This window comes from Excalfactoria chinensis, chromosome 5, assembly GCF_039878825.1.
Source record: "Excalfactoria chinensis isolate bCotChi1 chromosome 5, bCotChi1.hap2, whole genome shotgun sequence".
Lineage (NCBI taxonomy): Eukaryota > Metazoa > Chordata > Aves > Galliformes > Phasianidae > Excalfactoria > Excalfactoria chinensis.
Genome location: NC_092829.1, coordinates 14,876,378 through 14,901,518, shown reverse-complemented (window position 1 = coordinate 14,901,518; position 25,141 = coordinate 14,876,378). Strand labels below are relative to the sequence as shown.

General features: G+C 39.9%; 1 protein-coding gene across 3 annotated transcripts in view; it reads right to left on the bottom strand.

Moving 5' to 3' along the window:
* The window catches only part of CCDC88C (coiled-coil domain containing 88C), an 88,754-nt gene that overhangs the window by 13,067 nt on the left and 50,546 nt on the right, over positions 1-25,141 (bottom strand). For all 3 annotated transcript variants that reach the window (XM_072338549.1, XM_072338551.1, XM_072338552.1), the window contains 13 exons: positions 20,440-20,586; positions 19,414-19,558; positions 17,948-18,129; positions 14,546-14,683; positions 12,097-13,167; positions 10,129-10,256; positions 9,123-9,264; positions 7,485-7,673; positions 6,953-7,114; positions 6,236-6,513; positions 2,350-2,493; positions 685-871; positions 304-449 (listed from right to left, as the gene is read on the bottom strand). In XM_072338549.1, the coding sequence (XP_072194650.1) occupies positions 304-449; positions 685-871; positions 2,350-2,493; positions 6,236-6,513; positions 6,953-7,114; positions 7,485-7,673; positions 9,123-9,264; positions 10,129-10,256; positions 12,097-13,167; positions 14,546-14,683; positions 17,948-18,129; positions 19,414-19,558; positions 20,440-20,586 (3,059 nt within the window). The remainder of the gene's footprint in view (positions 1-303; positions 450-684; positions 872-2,349; positions 2,494-6,235; positions 6,514-6,952; positions 7,115-7,484; positions 7,674-9,122; positions 9,265-10,128; positions 10,257-12,096; positions 13,168-14,545; positions 14,684-17,947; positions 18,130-19,413; positions 19,559-20,439; positions 20,587-25,141) is intronic.

The window sequence follows — 25,141 nt, the reverse complement described above, 5'->3', positions numbered from 1 at the left end:
GTACCAATGGGTTTAGCATCCCAGCTTTTACAGCTAAGTTTTCCACGTGGATTCATATGAACTATTTGTAAAGAGCTACACTTGTACAGATACCTCCCGAGTATCCTTTTGTGTAAGGCAATACAAAGGAATTTTGTAGCATAATCCAATTATAGAAAATCTTATGAATATTCCCTTTTCTAGGTAGGCATCAAGTAGATCTATCAATCTTCTGCTGTCCCTTCTTCTACAGATAGATGATTAGTATTCTATGGTTGTCCAAAACACTTTCTAAGGGTTCACAATTCAAAACTTGTTTCTTACATGTATTGTTTCTGTTCTTCATGATACTGATCCTTGTTCTCCATGTTCTGCTCTAGTAACATCTGATTCTGCTGGTTCAGCATCTGAATCTGACTTAGAAGGTGATGATTCTCTTCTTCCAGATTTCCCTTGAGACGTGACAGCAGCTGTTAAACAAGACAGACAGATGAATTTCTTCCTTACACTTGGCTTCTCTGTAGCAGCAACACAACCAAACTACCACAACAGCAGAACAACCTAGGATAGAAACTGATCAACTCTGGAGTATATAACAGCACGCCCATATAACCACATAGCTTGACTTTCCATACATTTATCAGAAATTTCAAACAGATGCCCTCTTACAGAAATCCAGCAGTGTACCTACCTATTGCTACTCACCTCACAGTGGTTATCCAGCTTGGTTAGAGAGATATCCATGGACTGGTGCTGTTCTTTCAACTCATCATAGCGAGCCTGCCAACGATTCAGCTCTAGCTGGGAGTTGTTCAAGGAAGTTTTCAGTTCTTTAGTGTGTGAATGCAGCCCCTCATATTCTGCCTTCAGTTGGCTGTGCAAGAAATTCACCCTAAACATGAAAAAGCCAACAGGCTTGTGAAGAACGCTTCATACAAAATGCCTCACATTCAAAGACCCCATTTGAAGTGTGCAGCTGTCACCAAATCAAACGTTAAGTTCTAATGACCTCTAAAAATATTCTTATTCTTGTCACATAAAAAAACTTTAACTAAAATTATAATAGCATTATAAAACATTCTTGATCAGCTACATCTTCCTCTCTTTCAGCACTGTAAACAACATTTTGCAACGTACTCACTCGTTCCTAGAGAAACCGGATTGAAACCAGAAGGCTCAAGGAAACGTTTGCAGGACTCAGCAGTGTACTAAGGTACATTAAACTTGGACAACATACAAAACTTTTGCAACTGAATTGAAGGTTTAATGTTTAAACATGTTTCAATCTGATGCTGTTTGAACATGAAACCTTGGAGTCTTATTTGTAACAAGCTTTTTCTCAAAAGGCTTGTGAGCGGTGTCACTGAATTGATTCTAACACTGAGAATTGAACAAGAATTGTAGAATCACAGAATATCTCATGTTGGAGGGGACCTGTAAGGATCATCAAGTTCCAGCTCCAAAAATGACCACCCAAAAACTGGACCACAATACTGAGCATGTTGTCCAGCCACTTCTTGAACTCTGGCAGCTGGAGGCTGCCCAGGGTGGCCTGTTCTAGAGCTCAGTCACAGTCTCAATGAAGAACATGCATAAGCCAATGTCTTTCTTTAGTGCCATCACGATCATTCTTCTGGGCTATAATCAGATTGCTGTTATCCAAAGCATAGATTCTGAATACTCCAAATAAAAGCGTATCACTTAACATCAGAAGGTCTAAGACAAATAGTTGTTCATTCTACCGTTACATTATGTTAATTTTGGATGCTGCCTCAATAAGAGAGTTTGGTATGAGTTCACAGTCATGCAGTGATCATATGAACCACTAAGTCCATTATTAATAACAAGGATTAAGGTTTTTTAGACTACCAACAAATGACAGCTTTCTTTTGGCTGCAGAAAAGAAAAAGCTCCATTAACTCCCAGAACTAAAGAATACTGTACAAAAGACATAATGTAGTTTTTCCTACAGGGGAAAAGAAAAAAAATGAATAGAGACCATTTCAAACAACACAGTATACTGAGAGCTTTGGTATTTGTAGTTCTGCTTAAAAACAGGTGCTGGAAGGAACTCAGTACAGAGGGATTTGTGAACAGGACCACAAGTGGAGGCATATTTTGAACAAGCAAAAGTCCCAGAATCAGACCATATATGAAGCACCTTTTTTTTTTTGTTCACAGTATCCACGAAGCTGATAACCTAAAACAAGTTAAACAAAATGAACAAGACTGAACTGAGAAAAAAAAATAACAGATGCATTAATGAGAGTATTTTGGAGCTACAATTAATACAAAGCAGCAAACAAAATGTGTATTTTGCATTGGTGATTTTTCAATGACAGTTACAGGAGTTTAGTGAGGGAGCCATACCTGTCCAGTTCCTCTCTCAGCTTCTGATTTTCCCCAGCAGTTATTGCATTTGATCTTCTTTCTTCTTGCAGGACCTCCCTCTCAGTTTTTAGAGCTAGTTCCAGCTCTTCCAGTTCTGCCTTCTGTTTCATTAAACTGTTGTATCTACAAAAGGCAAATAGCACACTCTCAGCTCTCTTTTATACATTTTTCTTCATCTATTTTAGGATTTGTTAATAGGCAGCACAGCAGAAATTAGTGTTACCTGTCTGTTCAGTTTTGTACAAATGTGTGTGCTCAAAAATTTACCAAGACTGAATAATTCCACAGTATGCATGGAAACAGCTTTGTCCATAAGTCTGCAAGACGTCCACCTCTGGATCACTGAATAACTGAGCTGTGGAAAAACTCCCCTGACAGGTGGCACAGCACGGATTAGGTGGGCTCAGCTTTCCTGGAGCTGCTAAGCTGCCTGCATTCAGGAAACACTGTGCAGAATATGAGGTGGATTGAGACCACTTTGTACAACTGGAAGCTGTGAGTAGATTTTTTTTCCTGTTGTGGCCACATACAGACACACTAGCAGAAACCACTGGTGACACTGGTACAGTGGACACCAAACTCACCAGCACATTTTTCTGTGGTAACAAATACAGGATATTGCCCCAAAGTATCCCTGGCAGATACACCTGCATCAGGCACAGAGAACCATCACTTCTGCATTTTTAAAACACCAACTGGGTGACAAAGCATTGATAAAGTAGTGCCTGAACAGGAGTGAACAAGCATCATCTGCACATCTCCCCTGCCACTGCTGACTCTCATTTCAGCAGAGGACAGTCACTCTGCAGCCACTAAATCTTCAAAACAAAAACAAAAGCAGCAGACAGCACCAAACACACCGATTCCTGCCAGCTTGTTTTTCTTTCAGGCTACCGTTTTCTTCCTCCCAGAGTCAAATTACAGTCTGTCCCAAATTCCAGCCCCATTGAAGGGCCGCACAGAAAAGTACCTGTCTCTCACACAAAAGCTGCTTTAGACTATTCATTCCCAGAGGCAGCAGTGGAGTTTAATTAACTTTATTTTTACTCTTCATTCATTCAGCCTCAGGACATTTCAAATTCAATGTCTGTACAACAGATGGAAGAACCTGAATGCAAAGGAAGGTTTCACACTGAACTCCAAGAAGGATTTAAGAAAGACTGTGTTCCAATCCAGACCCTGAGAAGACAAACTCCAATGTCAGTCTCTTTGCAGAGATTACCCTGTCCACCTCCGTACAACCTGTGTTGTGAATTCCTTTGCCATATCCCTATGGTAGAGCTACCCTGTTTACTTTTAACCATTTTTTTTAATGAGGGCTCCTCAGAGGGAAGCAGCATACTGGCCCAGTTTTAACAGTCTGGCCCAGCTCTACATGCTTTCTTTGAGCATAAGAGCTGCCATGGTTGGTCAGAGATGCTTCCCTAGATATTAGGAGACAAGAAATAAATGAGGGACCACCTATGAAAGTGTGGCAATTCCGCAACTGTGGAGCCCAAATGAAAACCTCGGGCAAACATACCTGTATTCCAGATGCAGAGCAGTGTATTTGAGCTGGATCTGTGCCACCTGATAAGCTTTACCATCAGGAAAAGTACTTCTGACTGTAACCTACTCAACATATACGTACATCCCACGTTTTTTTAAAGCACCAGTTCCAGGCACACAGGAGTGTTTGTTAGAAAGAAAAAGTTCTTACACATGTGCATAAATTCCACCTTGGTTCCGACACAGTCCATTCCTCGACTTGAACAATCACTTCACTCCTTTTGGCTTTCACTCTTTTTGCTGATTTGTCAGGATAAATACTTCTGGTGGGTGCTTGTGACTGAGAAAGCCCTTTAGAAAGCACCCAGCTTTGCCCAGGTGTGGCAAAGAGAACATATTAATACAAATCCCTGCAATATGTAACCTTGCACAGCAGGGATTCTGCATTTCCAGCAAGATGAATTTTTCCAACATCTCTGTCAGATTACAGACCTCTCCAGAGTAAGCCACACAGAAAAGCTTAAGCATCTGCCAATCAATTGTCATTACTAAGTTATTAACTCCCTTTAGTAACGAGCAATATGTAAAGTATCTTAAAAATGTAGGCAGAAGAGGTCCAGCCTTTCTGCACTCACTGCAGAAGAAATTGCTACTAATGGTAAATGGTCCTAACATACTAACCTGACATACTAAAGATACTTTTCCTTTTAAATCAAACCCACACCTCTGCGGTTTACTGGGCTATGTCAGGCATTCTGCTGCAGTTGAGGAATCTTTCATGAAGTTTGCTCAGGTTCAGAAAATATTCTGATATATATTCTGTATATATATGATATATATGATATTCTGATATATATTCTGACTGTGTCAAATATGACCTACACATGTAACCTCAGTGACCTTGGCTGCATACGAAGGTAGGAGTCCCATAGCAAACTGAAGCTGCTTGTTTCTTCTGACTGACAGTCAAATGGAGATACAGGCTGTCCTTCGGGCAAATCACCCTGACAAGTCTCTTTGCAAGCTGACCTGCTGAAAAGGACACTACACTCTTCAAACTGCCAAAACCAACCTGCTTTGAGAACACAGGTCACCATCTGTCTCTCACTGACAGTCATGTCTCAGTAACGGAGTCCAAATGGTTAACATTTACAAAGGTGATTTGATCACTTATTGCTAGAGATAGCCTATTTTTAGAAAGCCACTCTTTTCCTTAGGTCAGGACTGTTTAATAGTTGGTTCTCATCAATAAACGCTGCCTAACAAACTGCCCCTACACACTGTATTGTGATAATTTTATGCAAAGCCTGTATCAAAGAGAACCATTAACCAGTCTGAGAGATTTGGTAAGCAGGAACAGTGTCTGTGTAATCATTTACAGCTCATTTAGTTGACATCCAAGCAGCTGTCCTGTCACACAACCCTGGTGGACATTTTAATCACAGTAGGTTTACTACGATTCTACAATACTTCTGTATTTTATCAAAATCTACTGCACATTATATTGCCAGATCTGCCATCTTCAGGAAGGAGAAGTTTAGCACCAGGTTTAAATCCATTCTGAAGGATCAACACTGACTTACTACGAACTCAACTTGTGCTCCTGCACAGAAACTGAATGTGAATACAATTATTTTGAGGGGAAAAATAATTTCAAAAAATATATAAAATATATTTAATATTTTGAGGTAGAGAGGCATTTTTGTAGTACTACAGTATTTATAATGTTCAATCCACACACAACTGTCAGAAAAATGACTATAACTAGTGACTAAATAATGAAGAGAACACTCTGATTTCACAGTTCAGCTGAAGGGCCTGAAGCTGGAACCTTAGACTGTAGAGATAGATGAAAATAAATAATACATGACTATCTCAGAGCTAGCTCAACACAGGTTCCTTCAGAGAGTGCCTCCCTTGTCACGAGGTTGAATGAACACACAGTCTTCAATTATTTATTCTGTTGGCCAAGATACACACAACCAGGTAATTACCCAGCTGACTTATAGACATCACTGTATGACTACGAAAGATACTACCTGCTAGGACTAGAAAAATCTTTGAAGTCAGAATGTTGTTATGGCAAAGATCCTTAGCTGAAGGAAAGTAATCTAAGCTACTTCTAACAAAGCATCCCCAAGACCCAAATTCACCCAAATGTATGCTAGATATCATCAGTCACCTGTGGCCTGCCACCATCAGAGCTTTGCATGTATCCTCATCTTACCTCCTAATATCGGCAAGAATAAGAAAACACATTTTCAAAGGCAAAAGTCACTCTAATGGAACAATAATTTCTGTTCATAATTGGAAGCCAACAATTAAGACTAAGACTGTAGCATGGGTGTATCCTACCTCTCCTGCGCAGTGAACATACCTCTCTCCAAGACCTTTGTGTTCTAGGTCCAGGTTTCTGTGCAAGGTTTTCAGGCAGCTGTGCTGGTTTATTAGCAATTCATATTCCGTGGACTGATGTTCATGTAATGAAGCAAGGTGTTCATGGTCTTGAAGCAATGATTCATACTCGGCTTTAAGCTGCTCCTTCTGCTTCAGCAGGTTTTCATTTTCATTCTCCTTGGCTGTTTGCTGATTCTGGAGCAAAGCATTCTGGGCCATCAATGAAGCACTCTGGGAGCTGAGGGTTGAATTTTCTACCTAAAGTTTCTCAAATAAAAAGCAAGAGTTACTTACACCTACTGGTACATGCAATAGAATCTGCATTCCACCAACAACTTTAACACATTATCTGAAGTCTAAAAGTTACCATCAGAACCCACAGCTACAATGCCACTCGGAGATAACTTGTGTCCCCTTCCCATTCCTTCCAAGGTCTTCTTCACAGGTATAGCATTAACAGGAAAACAGCATATATGCTTTTATTTTAGTACAACTTCTGAAATAACATTGGTATTTTGCTGCATTGTTACCTTATTCGAGAAATTTCTAAGTAATAACATTTATAATAAAAATAAATCCAGATAGTAGCTATAGAGTCAATTTCCCTCCTAGCTTGGAGTAATTCAGGTCTCAATCTAAGCTCCACCTTCTAGAACTCATCTTTACATCTTGCATAGAAGTTCAAAGTTATCCTGACCTGGAGTTTGGCTGTCTGCGTCTGCAGGGCAGTATTGTGTTCCTGAAGGAACATGTTTTGCTTCTGTAGTGTCAGGATCTGATTGTTGAAGGAGACATTCTGTGTTTCCAAATGCTTCAGCTGTTCTTTAAGTAGCTGCTTCTCAGTATGCAGGGCTGCATTCTGAAAGAGAGATAGGATTGAAGCGGTGATAGGAAGAAACAAAACAGCTGTCCTGATCGCCTGTAGTCCTATAAAGGATGAGAACTAATCAACAAAGATCATTCTGCAATCAAAGGGCAGAAGATACCACTTTCCATAAATAAATGAAAGTATAACAGATACCTGGGATTCATCCCTACAAAGATGTTATTCAGGACATAGAAGTCCTATGTCTTGGGCTTTGAGAAGTCCTGTGAGATACCAGAAAAATGTGGTAGAATCAGGTGCTCCAGAAAACCTACCAGATTCCTCTAAGTTCAAAACCCAGGTCCCAGCAACCCACTCATTGTCACAAGGAAATCTGAGGGATAACAGGAAATAGAAAGCTTACATTCCTTTCCAATTCTATCGCCCTGTCTTTCAATTTCAGCAGCTCCATGGTAGCCTCTCGGTGTCCCGTGTCCAATTTCTCATTCATTTGGTGGTTGGGAATGAGCTTCTCCGTAGAATACTTCAGTGAATTCTGAGCTTGCTGCCCATCCTGCTGCATCTGCTTAAGTGCATCGAAGTCCTTCTTTATCTTCAAAACAAATAAAGAAAAACCTTCACCACTGATTCAGTTATGGGATTTCATATTAACAAATATAGGGCATACATTTCTTCTCTTTAACTGTAGGCAATTCAAAGGACTGAAAGACCATTTATCCTCATTTCACAGTCAGGGAAACTGAGAAACAGACAGATGGAAGAATCTATGTCTGTTTGCTACCTGTAAGGTGCTTTCTGACTAAAGCTCACTGTCACCTAATGAGCAGCCTGTTCTTGAGTGGGAAGTTCAAAATGCACTGCTCTTCAGACTACGCTTTCATTAAACAAGACAGAAAAACAACACCGTGGCAATAAAAAAAACACCTTGGGAAACAGATCTCCAAGCAGATCTTACTTTAAAAATTTCTGCCACGGAACTCAGCCTAATAATTTTCCTGAAATGTGACAACACCAAGTAAGGAGGGAATGTTGATCTGCCTGAGGGGAGAAAGGCACTACAGAAGGACCTGGATAGACTGGACTGATGGGTCAAGGCAAACTGCATGAGGTTCAATAGGGTCAAGTGTCAGGTCCTGCATTTTGGTCACAGCAACCCCAGGCAACCCTACAGGCTTGGGGAGGAGTGGCTGGAAAGCTGTCTGACAGAAAGGGACCTTGGTGTACTGATGATCAGTCAGCTGAATATGAGCCAGCAGTGTGCCCAGGTGGCCAAGAAGGTCAATGACATCCTGGCTTGTATCAGGAATAGTGTGGTGAGCAGGACCAGATAAGTAACCCTGCCCCTGTACTCAGGGCTGGTGAGGCCCTACATCGAGTGCTGTGTTCAGTTTTGGGCACCTCTGTACAGAAAGGACATTGAGGTGCTGGAGCAGGTTCAAAGAAGGGCAACAAGAATTGTGAAGGGCTTGGAGAATATGTCATACAAGAAGAGACTGAAGGAACTGGGGCTGTTTAGTCTGGGGAAAAGGAGGCTGAGGGGAGACCTTATTGCTCTCTTCCAATATCTGAAAGGTGATTGCAGCAAGAGCGGGGTTGATCTCTTCTCACTGGTGACAGGACAAGGGGAAATGCCCTCAGGTTGCGCCACAGGAGTTTTAGGTTGGTTATCAGGAAACACTTCTTTACAGAAAGGGCTGTTTAGCACTGGAATAGGCTCCCCAGTGAGGTGGTTGAGTCACCGTCCCTGAAAGTGTTTAAAAACTGTTTGGAAGTGGTGCTCAGGGACATGATTAAGTGGAGGGTTGTTAGAGTAGCATGGTCAGGTTGAAGTTGGATTTGACTATCCTGAAAGTCTTTTCCAACCTTAGCAATTCTATGATTCTAGAATTCTATGAAATTGGTGTCATTATATATACTGGTACAAGCAAAAGCAGTTATATCAGAAAAGTTTTTGCAAGGTGTGTGAATGTTGTAGGAGAGAAAAGTACATACAACTTGTTCTTGTTCAGTTTTAAAATGAAATGTGTAGAACCACTCTTACCATATTTAGATCATTTTGTAACTGCTGGTTCAAGTTCAGAGTATCTTTCACTTGAGCTTCCAGCACTGCAATCTTTTCCTCTTTCACAGCTAGTGTTGTTTTCAGTGCTGATTCAGTTTTACTTTCCAGAATCCTGTATTTTCTGAAAGACAAAGAGAATAACTTCCCACTGTCTGCCAATGAGAAACCATCGATATAGAAGACTCTGTCTCATCGTAAGCTACACTATACATTTCTACACTATACATTTGCTTGTTCCCCTCCTGCTGCAGATCTCTGATACGTTATAGCTGAGGAGCTGGCTTTAAGAAAATTCAGTCAATTTTAACAAGGACCATGCAAGCATAGTTCTATAGAAATATCTAACAGCTACATAATTTAAAGGGTGTTTTTTTTCTGTTTTTGCCATAATTACACTACAAATTTCTTCTCATGTCTCTTTTTACATTTTTAATTCAGAGAAAAATCTGCAATAAGCCCTAAAGTCTACTGAAAGGTGAGTTTGCTTCTCTAACTCTTACCAAGAGGCTGGTATACATTTCCTCTTGGAGTTTCTTGGTTCACAGCTACAGAACTTGCAGTCCGGAGTTTCCTAAGACTTGCAGTCTTAGGAAAAATGTGTGCTTACATTAAGAGGTGGTTGGATCACCTATTAGTCAGTCACTACACACACCATCTAATGGACACTTAGGCACTATTGTTACTTGTAAAGAGGAGGAACATACTCAGTGGATCACCAGAATAGCTATCTAGCTGCTTGACAAAGGGGTTGGCTGGCATGGACAGCCATAATGGCACTTCCTCCTTCCTCCCAAGAAGAGATTTTGCAAAACTTGCAGCATACTGCCAAGCATAATGTAGAAAAACATGCTTTATGTGAGAAATATGGGTATGGATAACTGAAGAGAGACAGATGAGAACCAAAACGAAAGAGAGGGCTTGGGAATTCAGCTGAGGAAAGGCCTTCAGAATCAAAAGAATGATTAGAATAACTCAGTTTCCTCACGTGTCATCATTGCCATTGTCATCCTGTAGCAGCAGCTCTTTGCTCAATCCTATCTTCTCCAGTTCCAGGCTCAATTTGTCGAGCTCACTAGACAACTGTTGACTTTTCAGCTTCTCCAGAACCAAATCCTGCAACAGTACTAAATAATTAGCTGCTGTGCAAAGGGTAGTGATCACTATCCAACACAATGCAGTTTTTTTCAAGAACACCAGAAAAAGTTGTTAGATAAAATCCTAGTCCCAAGAAGGTCAGCTAATATTCTTCATCAGTGTCAGATGAGTGCTGATTTAAACTGATGGCTTTTATTTATAGCTTACTCAGAATAAATCTGAAGATCTCTTATTTTGACCTTGGTCTTGCTCACTGTACTGATTTACTACTGCCAGTGTTGGAATCCTGCCCGCCTGCCGAAAGAGGGGATGAGTGCAGGCCAGGAGATTCCTGCCTGCTGCCAGAAGGGACGTGTAATGTGTGCAGCTCAGGGCACTCAGCACCACCAGAGGGAGTTCCCACCTCTCTGAGTCCAAACAGAAGTGAGGACAGTACCAGCCACACGTTTAAAAAGGGCAAATCATTGTTGGTGCACTGTGAAATTTAGATGCTCCTGACACCCAAAATTTTCTGAAGTGCAAACATAACACTGAAGACTGAAATAAGCACAAAATTACTGAAGCAAATCAAGAAAGAAAAAAAAAACAAACAACAGAATCCCAAACAGAAGTAAGAATAAAACCGCAATAACATAATATATATAACATATACTTTGTTAAACACATGTAGGTATTCAGCAGTTCTGTGATGTGATAGATTTAGTCACATTCTTCAACAACAATGGGAAAAAATGTTAAGATCAACGTTAATCTATGGTTTGTAAACAGATCCCTTCTTCAACACGCAGGAACTCTTCTGCAGAAGGCAAATGGGAGAAGGAAAATAAGATATGTTTATGCATGAGCTGCATAACTGCAAGTCTGCAGCTGTTTGAGAACTGAAAGATTATAAAGGAGTCTCTTCAGAAATGCTATTATTCTATTTATTTTTATGGAAAGCAGGAAAGAGGCAACTTGTTTCTGATAAATATTTTTCATCCAGAAAATTACACTACTGCTTCAATAAAACTAGATCCCCAAAAAAGTAATTGCTTACTGCATTAGCCTTGCTAAACTTATTCATTTCACCAAGCTACTGCAACACTGACAGCTTTACTTTGAATGTTCTTTCACAGGAAATCCTGTTTCTGGCAGGATGACAGCAGCTGGAGCAGGCAATGACAGAAAGCTGCAATAGCCTGATTCAGCTCACAGACTATTTACAAGGCTGCCAGGCTCTGGCACACAAACTGTTGGTTTGCCAATGTGGTAATGCAAACGGTATATATTTCAAAGATGACTACAGGCAAAACTGTGAACACCGCATGCTGCACTGGACAGAGGTACAGGAAGAAATTACTGCTGCTTATTTAACAGCTGCTTAGGACTCTTTTGTTCAGTATGGAATCATCTGGGGGAAAAACACTGCAGAAAGACCTAAAGCAAAGTTCAGTTCAGCTGTTAGTGAAAGGGCCAGGTTGGTTACCTGGGATGGTTCATGTCCCAGAGAAGCCTGTTTTAGATTGGGAATGTAAACATGTTCTTAACACATGCTCTCATTTCCAGGCTTAAGACCTCATCTACTACAGCTTTCATGTAAGCAAACAATTTGGTAGTCAGACTTAGAGAAAGTATGAGTGACGTGGGAGCTGTGTTAAAACTACTCTGCATTAAGAACATTTCATTTGGAGACACTCTAATTTGTGGCCACCAAGTTTCTGGAAGGCTGCACCTTTCTAGACAACACTATGCAGTGTTTCCCAGCAAGCCTGCAAAGATCTCTTATATAGTCATAAGGAGTCATAGGACAGATGGCTTCCTTTGCTACTTCACAGAGTTAAAATATAAAACCGTGTTGTATTATTATTATTTTTCTTACCTCTCTCAGTGTAGCTAGTGTTCTTTTATCAATTGTAACTTGCTTTATGAGATCTTTGTTGTCCTTTTCAAATTCTTTCAGCTTATTAGATGAATCTCTGAATTGAGCTATTTCCTTTTCTAGTGTCTTGTTTTCCTTCTCAGCAACTGCCAACTTTACTGTACTATCATCCAAAATAGCATCTTTCAGCTCCACTTGCTGCCAAAGCCGTTTCGTTTCTTTCTCCAGCAGTTTTTTGTCCTTCTCAAGCTGAGATATTTCTTGTTCTAGGGCCTTGTTCTCTTTTTCTAACCTTTCTAGTCTTTTGGCAGAAATCTTCAGCTCCTCAAGGTTTCTCTGAAGGACCTGATTTTCACTTTCTGTTGCCTGTATATCTTTTTCTAGCTCCTGGATCTTTTTGTTGCTGTTCTCCAGCATTTGCTGAAGTCTCTGGTTTTCAGAGTTGATACTCTGGTAACTCAGCTCCAGCCTTTCTGATTTCTTACTCATCACTTTTAACATTTCCACATTCTTCCTTAAGTCCTCTTTTTCCCTCTCCAAATCTTTGTTTTCTGCTTCTATTTGTGCCATTTTTGTGCTGGTAAATCTCATGGTCTCCACAACTCTTCTAAGCTCCAGGTTTTCTTCATCCAACTGCTTGTTGTCCCTTTCCAGGTCCCCAAGCCGGATTGAAACGTTCTGGAATGTGTCCAGGGATTTTCGGAGTTTCTTATTTTCCATTTCCAGATCCCAGTTTTCCTGCTGAAGAACTTCAACCTTTTTTGTCACTGTTTTCATTGCTGTCGCTTTCTTTGTGAGCTGTTCATTCTCCTTCTCCAGCCGGTGGAGCTCTTTCTCCATTTCTTCCACTCTTTCTACTTTTTCTTTAACCTGGTCAAAATCCTTTTGCAACTGTTTCTTCTCAAATTCTAGCTTGTTGACTTTGGAACTAGTTTCTGTAACTGTTTCATGAAGGATCTTGTTCTCTTTTTCAATATCTTTCACTCTCGCCTCACTGCTCACTTGAGACCTTTGTCTCAGGGATAAGACCACTTGATTCAGGTGATCATTTTCTTGTTTAAGGTCCTTTATCTACATAAACAAAATGAAAAGTAAGTCATGTGAGTGCTGCACATTCACCATAATTTAGTTCTAAAGTAGCTCGCTCCTTGTTTATAAAAATATCCATTTAACACAAGAGAAATTTCTGAGCTAAACCAAGAACCAAAACTAATTAAAAAGTTGCTACCTCTGGTACTTTGGTACTCTGATGAAATGAAAAATGCTGCTGAATTCATCCTACCAGGAAAGGTCTAAGCAGGGAGAGAAAGGAGACAGAAGGCCTTCGGGGAACACCCTTGGAAAGGATGATTTGTTATCAATCATATGTTACCTTTTTGTTTAGGTTTACAACTCTGTGAGCTGAAGACCCAAAATTTCCCTGATAAGCCTTCAGAAACCCTCAAAGTATGGAAAATTTGCAGCAGTGATGTATCTCACTAAACACTATCTCTCTATACACCTTCAGTAAAAGCTGTACATTTAGGTAACTGGTTGGATTCCAGCTGAAGAAATTGCAATTTAGACAGCGATTTGCAATCCTTATCTAAAAAATATCCACAAAAATTAAAGAGGACTTGGACCTGAAAAATCAGAATCTGCCCTCTTCTGATGACTGACAATGCTTTTGTTCTTACTTCTTGTTCTACCTGTGCATCATTCATTAGTTGTTACCGCAAAGAATTCATATGCAACCTAACTGAAACTCACGACTTCAGTGGTAAAGCGCGATTTCCCAGGCAGAAGCCTGCATAAGATTCCTTCAAGATGAAAAGCACCACACGAACAAGGCAACTTGTTATTTAACCTTCATCCCACAAATCTTGGAACGAATTCCAATACAAAAATATACACCCTGCCTTTCAATGATGTACTTATGTGTTTTCTTCATTGGTCTACTTAATACAGATGACATTTGGCATGAGTGTAACAGAATGGCTTCAAGGCACTACATTTAAATGCTGAGAGGCATTCAAAATACAAATCCAGAAGATATAAATGTTTTCTCAGCATACTTTTAAAATATACTTAGAGATTTAATAAAATAAATGAAGTCAAGACACCCAGCTGGTAGAAAACCAATCTTCTGCAACAATACGTAGTTTTATCTGCATATCCTAAAACCAGTCAGTGTCCATTTAGTAAAGTTCAGGGCTTTTTTCCTTAAAGAAGGAAGATTTGTTCTTACAACAGCCTGAAGATGTCCTTATGGCAACAGGAGAAGTAGTATCAAAACACACTGGGCTTTTTTGCTCAAAGAAAACTTTTACCTACATTTGAACAAGTTGAATGTATGTATAATAGCTCTCAAATTGCCCTGTTTCCCCGAGAGAACCAAACACTCTAAATGGCATCAATAAATTTCCACTACTGAGCATACGCTTTTAGATTACATTTGTGAAGTCAGCACCTGTCTGTCTTTGTCAGCTTTCAGAGTCTCCATGACAACTTGTAGCTGTTCTTTCTCTTTTATCAGCTCTTCACTCAGTGTCTCCAGATCTTGATTACTTTGCTTCTCTTTTTCAATTTGATTTTGCAACTTCTCAATCTGTGTGGAGAGAACACAGCAAAACACATCAGCCACAGATTGATACGATGACAGCCCACACTTAAAAGTACTCAACCAACGAATGAGATGAGGACTATGGCTGCGGTATACAATCCTTCCCTTCTTGAAGGGCAGTTTGAAGATAGTGTTGAATTTTCTCATAGTGCTTACGAGAGTAAGGCACATGGTGGTGAAAAATGACTCACCTGCCCCAGTGCTGTTTTGCTCCTGTCAGTGGCTACAATTTCTGATGCTCATTTTTCTGAGGGACTTGTCTCCTCCTGCTCTCCCCATCACTGGTAGCCTCGCTTAACCAGCAAATACCAAGAAGGTTCTTAGAACAGTTCAGCGAGCAAAAGAATTTTATAAAGTGATGAACAGAGGAAAACTGGTTTCCAAGTTTACCTTCCCTCTCCCTACGGCATGTTGGTCCTCTGTTTTCCCAGCAGGTGACTATTCTGAACTTCAATGATTTGTGAACAAGAGCCCAGTCTTACAGTGAATGATGTTGTCTTACTACCCCCTTTTGAAAGCTGTACTAATAATGAACTGGGCACTGTAAAGCAACAGCTGTTTTGAAGCCAGAGATTCAAAGAGCCAGGATCTCCAGTTCAGGAAATATTCCTTTTTATCCTTCTAAGTACTGTGAAACCCTACAGCTTAACTTTCTGTGATGGTATTATGGACTTTGCCAACAGTGAAAATGTCAATGAGAATGTTATTAATGATTATTCTTACAAGTGGGAAATAGCCAGAGGCTGGGCTCTGCCTGTATCAACATCTGCCTCATTGCAGGAAGTGTTTAAACAAGCAGAGGCTGCCCAGATCAGAGATAAGAAGGGCTTAACATTTAAAAATGTGACTGTGTTTAGAATCATTGGTCTCGAAGGAGCTGTTCAGAAAAGACTGGAACACTAGCTCATGAAGACAAGCTATTGCTGAGTTACTTAGCAATACCGAGAACACTGGAGACAAGAAAGAAATTACTGTTTACAACTTGTTTCATTCATAGAAGTTCAGAATGCAGGGAGAACAGACACTTACTGGGTCTGCTGCTACTACACTGTGCCAGAGAGGAGTTTTCTATAACCAGTTCCCATCAAAGAAAAGAAAAAGATGTACAAGACTTTTCCTTCATGCCACCCCCTCTTGTGCTACCTAAATAATCCCATTCCAGCTACGTGATCTTTCCAAGCAGTAGATCAGTACACAGCCAAGCATACTCTGGTCACAACTCTTGCCAGCTCTCTTGCCAGTGGATGATGATAGTGAAGTGACTTTATCACAGGTATCACAATAAGGTTTTTTTGTTTGCTTTTAAAATCACACAAAATTGAAAGAACACTTATTTCTTGTTCTTCGTATGCATCTTTAACTGCCCTTTAGAATTGCTCTCTCCTCTTCATACTACAGTAACCACTCAGTAATTAAGAGCAGAGACTTCCTCTGTTGACAATCATATCCTCTAATCAAGGAGATGTGTAAGAGAAATACAAAAGCAGGTTTAAGGAAGAAAGGATTAAAAAAAAATAAATCAAACTCAACCACCACAAATCAGGATTATTTTATATCAGGTCTCCACACAATGGAAGACAACAGACTATAGAGTACAGCTATGTTTATTTTTCCCATATCTTCCTGAACAGGATATGTGCAGCTGGGCAGCGACTCCCATCACACTTTGTGTTTAGCTCTCTGATAGAGATCAATTCATACCATTCCACACACTTGAGCTGTTCTTGAAAGCAGTTTTTTTAACTGCCATTTTCTCTCATTCTTGTTGGTTTAATGTCTACAGTGGTCCCCTTCACACCACACAAGCATTCCCCATGATTGGCTATTATCTAACTACCAAACCTGTAGATGACCCCACCATGTCAACACATTCACCATCACTGAAAACATCAGACTAATGCTGGAATCACAGCTGCCAGCACCAATAGAGTGCCATAACTGGAGGTGCCCACAGGAACATGCCTGTGGCAAAGCCAAAGACTGACCACAGTTGTTCAAATGACTCAAATTGCTGCACGCCACAGGTATCTGCTGAGTGCTTTATATTTCTTGATCTCAAATTCTAAGCATTTAAATTATGAGCTAGAGTGAATTACTCATACACAAAGGGTCATAAAAGCATGCATGGAAGCAGGAGTAAACTGAATTTTTTCCATTTTCTTCGCACACAGAAGAAAGCCAAGAAGCAGAACTAGACTCTCAAATTGGCAGCAAAGGAATCTCTGCAGAAGATGGAGCAATCCAGTGACGGATCCTGGTTCTCCCTGGCAGAAAAGTTGACAAGCTGATAGTTATGATCTACTAATTTACGATCAGCATTTCATACAAAAATTCTTCCTCACCTTGCCCTTCAAAACATTCAGTTACCCATATGTAGGTCAGAGGACTCCACGTATTACTGTTGCACAGATAATTTATAGCAGCAGTGGGGGAGAAGAGGAGTTTGTTCTCTAGGTGATTCGTCAAAGGTGGGAACGTGGAAAAAAATGATAGGGAATTTGTTTTTAATATTCAGACTGGCAAGCATTCTCTTTTCCCCATTTGGCTCAACTAATCAGAGTTCAGAATAGCCAGACAAAAATGGGTCTATTAGTTGGAGAAGAACGGAACACTACATTTCACACAAAGGCTGAGTTGGCATTTGAGCTAAATGTAATAACAGTTAATAATACACTATAATATAGACAAATTCATGTAAAAAGCAATGGCATGTTTGCTACCTGGGATTAAAAGAAACTAGATATTTGCAGGGAGGAAGATATTGCAGAATACATAGGGGCCAAAATGACATGTTAAAGAGCTGATCCAGGACTATGGACAGCAAAGAAAAACAGACTAAGCTAACTTAAATTCTGTTTTATTTGACTTACATGAAAATATTAAAACTTTCAAATGAACATGAAATTTCAAAAGGGCATCGTCACCTGGTACACCAAGTATTACTGACAGCCAGAAGATGACAAAAAGGGACAAAATCAACAGTACAATCTGACTGGCAAATGAGCACTGAAAGGCTGCTTTTATGAAACAGCTGCTTTTGCTTGCAGTGATTTACTTAAGTAGATGGTAAAGTAGAAAGCAATAGAATACACTACTGTCAGAACAAGATTAATTAGAAGAGGCCAGAAACATGCCCAGTCTTACAGAGACTATCAGTGAATCCCTCATCGTCCAGGAATGCTGTAAAGGCCTGCACACACTGCGCTCAAAAACTAAAGAGCTCTGTTTGTTTCTCTAAGTAAGGATTACCTTTTTGCTAAGCTGTTGATTTTCCTTTTCCAGTTCCACAAACTTTAGGCTGCTCTCTCTGGAGGTCAAGGAGGCATCTCTCAGCTCTTGGATTGTGTTCTGCAAGCTCTGATTATCCTTCTCTAGCTTCAGTATGCGACTTGAAGCACATTCATTCAGCTCAAACACAAAAGACTTCCTAGCTGTTGAAACATGAGAATGAGAAGAAGGCTCTAATCAACTGATCAGTATCTTCCTTTCTAGGTCTTTAAGATTCACTTTTATAAAGACAATCATGGCCAAGAAGTTCTAGAGTTCCACTGCTAGAAAAACTGAAGAACAAAACTAGCATTGTTTCTTCTACTACATCATTAAATAAACCAAATCAGCAAGAGGCCAAAAGCAGCTCCTTGAAACAAGCCAAAAAATCAGATAGTTTTACATTTTTCTGAAAAAAAGTTCAACAAAATTCCTAAGTTTTGAGGCAACAGTACTTTTCCCTTCACTATTTCTGTGAGTAATAGCCTTGATTACAAATAAGGAGGAATTGACTGCCATTCATTTCTAAAGCTAAGGTGAACCTGCTCTGCATGATTATTTATTGAAAGCAACAATTAAGTAGACATTAATCACAAAAAGATAACTCGGATTTATTTTAGAAAACAAAATCATTCTTTTAAGTAGCTTTACTGAAAACAGACCATTTCCTTGCTCAGATTTATGCCTTTGTCTCCAGTTAAATTATTCCTGGTACACAAATACAAATATACAAGTTTTATCAGAATCAGGTGAATAAATCAATACAATCTGCACACCGAACACTATGAAATATCCTGTATTTCCCAATTTCTCTTAAACACTGCTGTTAAGGCTGGTATTACAAACAGCATAGATGTTAGACACAGCAAACAATGATAAAACCTGACTAGCAAAGGGAGTGTTAGTTGTGTTTGTGGTGGTTACAGAAATCAAATCAACCATTAAGAAAAAAATAATCAGCCAGTTATTCTACCCATACACATTTTTCAGTATCCAGTAAAAATAAATGACTTCAGCATACACTACTTCCTGGGATTTAAAGACTAGCTAACTGTCTGCACTAATTGTACTGAAGAAGACTAAAGATCACAAGCTCCTCCCTGCCATTCAGTTAGAAGTATCTCGTATTCAGTGTGACATTTCTGCTGTGTCATCTGCAAAGCTTTCTTTTGTTAATTTCTCTTTATCATTTTAGAGTCACTCTTTCAGTGACAACCGACACAAAAAGAAAGCATTTTAATAATTTCATAAGAAAAAGAAGTTCGAAGGAAGATATTTTAGAAGTTCCCAGAAACTAAGTTCAAAGTCAGGTGGCTCAGGAAGGGAAACACTCCAAATGAAGTTCCTAAGCTTGAACTCTTTTGGTCCCTTTGCAGTCAAGTGACCTCTGTATTATTTCAGCGACCACAAATGGAAATACAACACCAACAACCCCAACTGGTACTCACTATCAGCAAGGTCTGTGCTTTTAGACAGTTGTTCCAGTTCCCAGCCTAGGTGTGCAGATTCGTTCATGCTCTGTTTCTGTGCAATCTCCAAGACCATATTCTCCTCCAGAAGCTCTTCAATTCTCTTTTTGTCTGTGTCTCGATCCTGTGCAAGGTGTGTGAATGAAAAAAAAAAAAACAAAAAACTATGCAGATGATCTAAGATTGTTCTGTCAGCTCAACTGCTAAATGGGGCAATACACACTGAGAGCAGAAAAGCCTCACTGAATGGTGGGAGCCTCTTCATTAAGATACATGCACAGCTTTAACTATTTGCTGTAGCCCTAGTTATAGATAAGTCCATTATATATTTGAAATGAAGGTGACTGAAAGGAGAAGATGCTCAGTAACAACAGGGCCAGTAAAAGCCAAGACTGGTAAGGCTATTTGAGTTCGAGGTGTCTCCTGAGCTGATGTGGCTCTGGGCAGCCTTGTCTGGTCTTTGACAGCGGGGTTGAAACTAGATGATCATTGTGGTCCTTTTCAACCCAGGCCATTCTATGATTCTATCATTCTATGATCATGCACTGACTCTCTGAAGACATTGCAGAAATAACCCTGAATATTAGTAGTGAGCTTCTTTAACTCATGTCATATGGATTAGCAAGTAGGTATTTGCCTCATAACTTGGGGGTTTTCAATCATCTAAAAACAAACCCAGAGAAGGAGGCTATCATAGCTTCTGGAAATCACTCTGGTCATTTACATCTGTGGGAGATGAAGCAGTATTAAATTCAAAACAGCATTAGTCAAAAATTCATAAACCCACCCTGAAAAGCAGCATCCAAAATAACCAAAATAACTGGCAGTAAACTATTCAGGTTGTGAATATATTTTAAGAATATGTGTACACCAAATTCAAACTAAAGACATCTTTAAAAGCACTGTTGATTTATCTACCTCTTAGTGGTTTCTGTGACATTATTTTCTGTGACAGAAAAAAACAATGAAGTAAAAAAAAAGTGTAATGAGAAAGTGAGGGCATACCAGCTCCACATCGTGAAGTTTGGATTTCAACTGCAAATTCTCCTTCTCTATCTCATGCAGCTTATCAACACGAGCTCTTGCCATCGTTAGCTGTTCTTCTAACATTGCCTTTGTTTCAATTAATATGATGTTATCTTCTCTTAACTCCTAGAGTGGGAAAAATAATGTTAACTTCTTTTGGAAAAGTGACTTTACAAAGACCAAGTCACTTTCATAAAGTGACACAGTGAAAAACAAGAAAACAACTGTTGATCTGATATTTAACAGGAAACAATTCCACATCTCATAATCAATATGAGATATTGATTATCTCATATTCATTAATGAACGTAAATGCAATGAATTCCTTATTGTTTTTTGCTGAATTTTAGACAAGTAATGGAATTTTTCATCATACAGAACTAGATCAAAAAGACCAGACACAAAATAAACACGAACATTAACTGCACAAGTCATGCCATTGATCAACTAAAGCTTCTGAATCTGTTATTACCGAGAAAAAAATTAAACTTATTCTATAGCAGCCGTAGCTTTGGAAACTAAAGTTAATTACACAGCACTCTTGCAAAGTAACACATTTAGCTCTGTGCATTTAATTACCTAATCTCCATAAATATGGAATGTCCAAAGCATAAAATTTGGCCAAGTATTCACGTTCATGTTTGACACAGTTATTAAATTGTGTGTTATTTCAAGTTATAATATCGCACTGTTAGCTTTTACTTTTAGATAAGTCTTCAATCATAGATATACTTATCCACAGAAGGAACACATCAGCATTTAGACAGACTAAACAGATACAGGAAAGATTTTAGCACAGGAGAGTTACAGTGGGATAAAAGGCAGATTTTTTTTTGCCTACTGTTCTCTTCCTCCACCTCCTTCCTCTGCTCCAATTAAATATGCAAGAAAAGAAAATGCACATGCAGGAACGATGAAGTGCTCATTTCTAGAGAAGATCACTCCTGGGCAACAGTATTCCAAATGTGAAGTCTGCTGACATCAGTGTTCAAGTCTGCTCTTTCCAACCACAAACATCCAAACCAAGGAGATTCCTGAGCGACCATTAGGCATGAGCAAATTGCTTTCACTTCCTTTACCAGCAACACCCTTCCCAGTTCTGGAGGGGAGAGTCTGCCTTAAAAAGCCTCACATGGCTCAGAGCTTACAGAAAAGAAAAAAGAATCGCAAAGCACGAGTTAGGAATGTCTAACGGCAAACACTCCCCTCACTTTCTGGGCTCAGGGGGCCATGATTTAAGAGCCTTATATAGCAATCTTTATTGTTTGCTGCATTTTGACTGAAGATGGTATAGTATGGAAGTCCACCTTATGCACACACTACTGCCCTTGATGTCTCCTTGGGTCAGCTACCAACTTGTGTCATACAAGAGGAATCATTTCCCCACTATAGCAGCACTAAAAAGGACAAGCCCGTCAGTGCTTATGAAGCGCTTCAACCACCACAACTGAAATGTCTGAGCATGCAAGTAACTAAAATAATAACAATAAAACACTAATTTTATGAAAACAGCATTTTGGGCCAAGTCTGATCTAACTGGGTCACTTCAGGGTAGACAAAACTAAAAAGATTGACATCTAAGAGATGACAGACCAGAGGAAGTACGCAACACAAAATGCACTGAATGTTGTTTAAGCTGCCAGAATATCCATAACAAAACAGCAATGTGACTAGTTTACTCTGCTATACTGTCACACTCAATCCGGACTACAGCCCTAAGAAGGAAGGTCGTGTCTGACCTCAAAAATACAGTCTCAGAACTATGCCCAAAACTGCCTGCTGAGCAGGAACCAGTTGTTATTTTAGAGACTCATAAAGAGTTGAGCTATGCGCCAAGTACGTACATGTAATCCAGGCTCTGCTACAAACCACACAGCACTGTGAGCTGCAATATATGGAAGACTAGAATACTTTTCACTGAGCAGCCAGGAGGAGTGGACATGCTGATTCAAAACAGCTCTGAAGAAATCTTAAATTAATAACCAGGTGAAAATGCCTGCTATGGCAAGGCCAACTCTGCTCATTGGTATACCCATCCCATGATCTTAGGTTGTCTTAACACTGACGAGTTCATGTAATTTAAATAATTACTCCATGGGACCTTGCAGAGTTGTGCCTCAAAGCCTTAAAGGTACAACTGCTCTAACTACAATGCGTCAGCATTAATGCCTGAGAACTCACTGCAGAAGACAGTCAGCCTAATAACACACTGAGCTACAAACCACTCCTGTCAGCCAGAAATTCAGCAGGTGGTCACGGTGTAGTGATGTTCCCATCAGAAATAAGTGTTTTTCTTTCGTTATGAATTTATTTTTAAACTGAGCTTAATTTTAAGTCAGCAGCAATAATAGCTGGCTATGAGTTTGTTTATTTCTGAAAACACACTGAATTTAACAGACAAGAGATTCAGCTGAAATTATGATGGTTTCATATCCACCATATATAAGCCTGCTTTTGTAACTACATTTCTAAAACAAAGAACACACTGTCTTCTGATCGTCTATCACCGTGCCCTGAAGTAGCTTTAAGAATGGCATGGTGTGTTCATACGGTTACAGTTCAGTCCAGGAGTAAGCGGTTGCACAATCAGGGTGTGTTGCACTGTACTGAGAGACATTTTCAGTAACTAAAGTAGCAATCAGATTGTTTAAAACTAGGAAATTTGTATGCACATCCAGACCTTGTTATTAAACACAGTTCGAACTCCACCCTTCTACAGCTCAGAATTTGTCCCTGCTGAGCCATGATAAACACCCTGTGACAGTCAATCATTGCTTTAGTAAGCTATATGAAAACATAAGAGATACTTTCACATTTTTAAAACATTCACGGAAATTCCTCCCACCATCTTGTGTGGAAATGCAACTGTAACAAGAAGGATTTAGAATAGGCAAGGCAGACTCCTTGGCCTCAGAAAATTATCTGATCTCCTGGAGCTGCACCAGGCTCCACAGAGAGGAATGCTGGAGAGGAAGCTTTATGCTGAAGAGAAGCACCTCCTTGGAGGAAGTCCTGCATTATGCCCAGCCCTCCAAATTCACCCTTAGGACTTCAGTAAGCTGCCCCTGCAGGAAGGTGTCTAGAACACATTCATCCCCATATTCCTTGAAAGATGATCAAATTAGAATGCTTTTTCAGAATAACTTTGTCAAAAAATACAGAGAAGGAAACCAACAAACATTCTTACATGCATTAGGTTCACATACAGAAAAGACAGACTTGCTTCTTCAGTGCTCCTGCAATAACTCCTTAAATCTCTTCCTGCTGCCACAGCTGATTTGTATCACATGCTTCCAGAAAATACTTACAAGCTTGCTAGCAATGCCTAAAGCTTGTCACAGTATCATGCACAGAGCACCTTTCATATTCTTTGCACAAACTACCAAAGGTGTATATGAAGGAAAAGATTTTCAAACATCCGCTTAGTAGCTTTCTGTACTGACACACAAAGCTGAAAACACTTTCCTCTTACTGATTTCACACTGCTTATTGACAACCTTGAGAAAGCCCTGTGAGCTTTAAGGAAATGTGGCTTACAGTGCACTTGATGCACCTACTCACTTTTGAGCCTCTGTGAAATTAGTCTGGGTCCAAAGTCTTGGAGCTCAATTAGCCAATCACATCAGTAAATGCAGTAAGGTGAATCAGCACTGTACAGCCTAGTGGTTAAAAGCAGGGACATCCCTGCACAAATTTTACAACCCGTAACAGTGAGAAGAATGAACTGGGAGGAGTCTGAGCAGACACTGAACTCAGTCCCAGCCTTTAGTTCTTTATTTGGATGGGTGCAGGACTTGAGATACTAAGAGAGAACTCCAAGGACTGAGGAGAGTCGGATACTGACTGCTATGAACAGCCTCTATGTCACTCCATCATGACAAAAAAAGACAGAAGAATGCCTTGTGGAATCCCCTGAATGTATCAGCATGAAACCAATGGAGTTTGACTAATGCTGCCACTGTACAGATCTGCCACTTAATGATTGTGTCAAGGTTTGATCAATAATGGAAAGTGGTGGTAAGAATGTGAAACATTCTGGCTATTCTAGAGAAAAGAACAGCCTGCAGACAGCTGTTCAGTCCCATCACATATTAGAAAAGCTCAGCCTCTATGGCAGCAACAACTTTTGCCATAGGCCACATTGTTCCCCAAGATTAGAAAAGCGTCATATTGACAGGAAATACACTTTGTCCTGTCTACTACTGCATCTCAGGGAGGTATCTTTGGAGATCCCACGCTTATCTCCAACATTCAAAATATTCATCAAAAACTGACAGGGTAGAAAAGGGGGTTGAGTGAAGTCTGAACAAAACTGGCACTGAAGCAGAGGCTTCTTTGCTGCATGACAGCATGACAGCAAGATTAGCATGCAGACATGGAAATAAGACTGCTGGCTCCTGGACAAGCAAGGAGGCTGAGAGTTTCAGAAAAGAAACTGCCACAAGAATAAAAACTGTCTTCTCCTAGCTCAGGCTAAAACTCTGAGCAGGAGGTAGAAGCTAAGCAACTCAATGCACAGACAAAAGGGAAATACCAGGATGCCACACCAGCACTTTGTGTGACTTTAATGCACAGCTGATTTGCCAGCTTGAGGTATGAAGTCAGAGAAGCAATTTCATAATCTCAACTATAAATTAGGAATCCCTAGAGAGGAGGCAGCCTTTTGTTGGCTATTCTCACA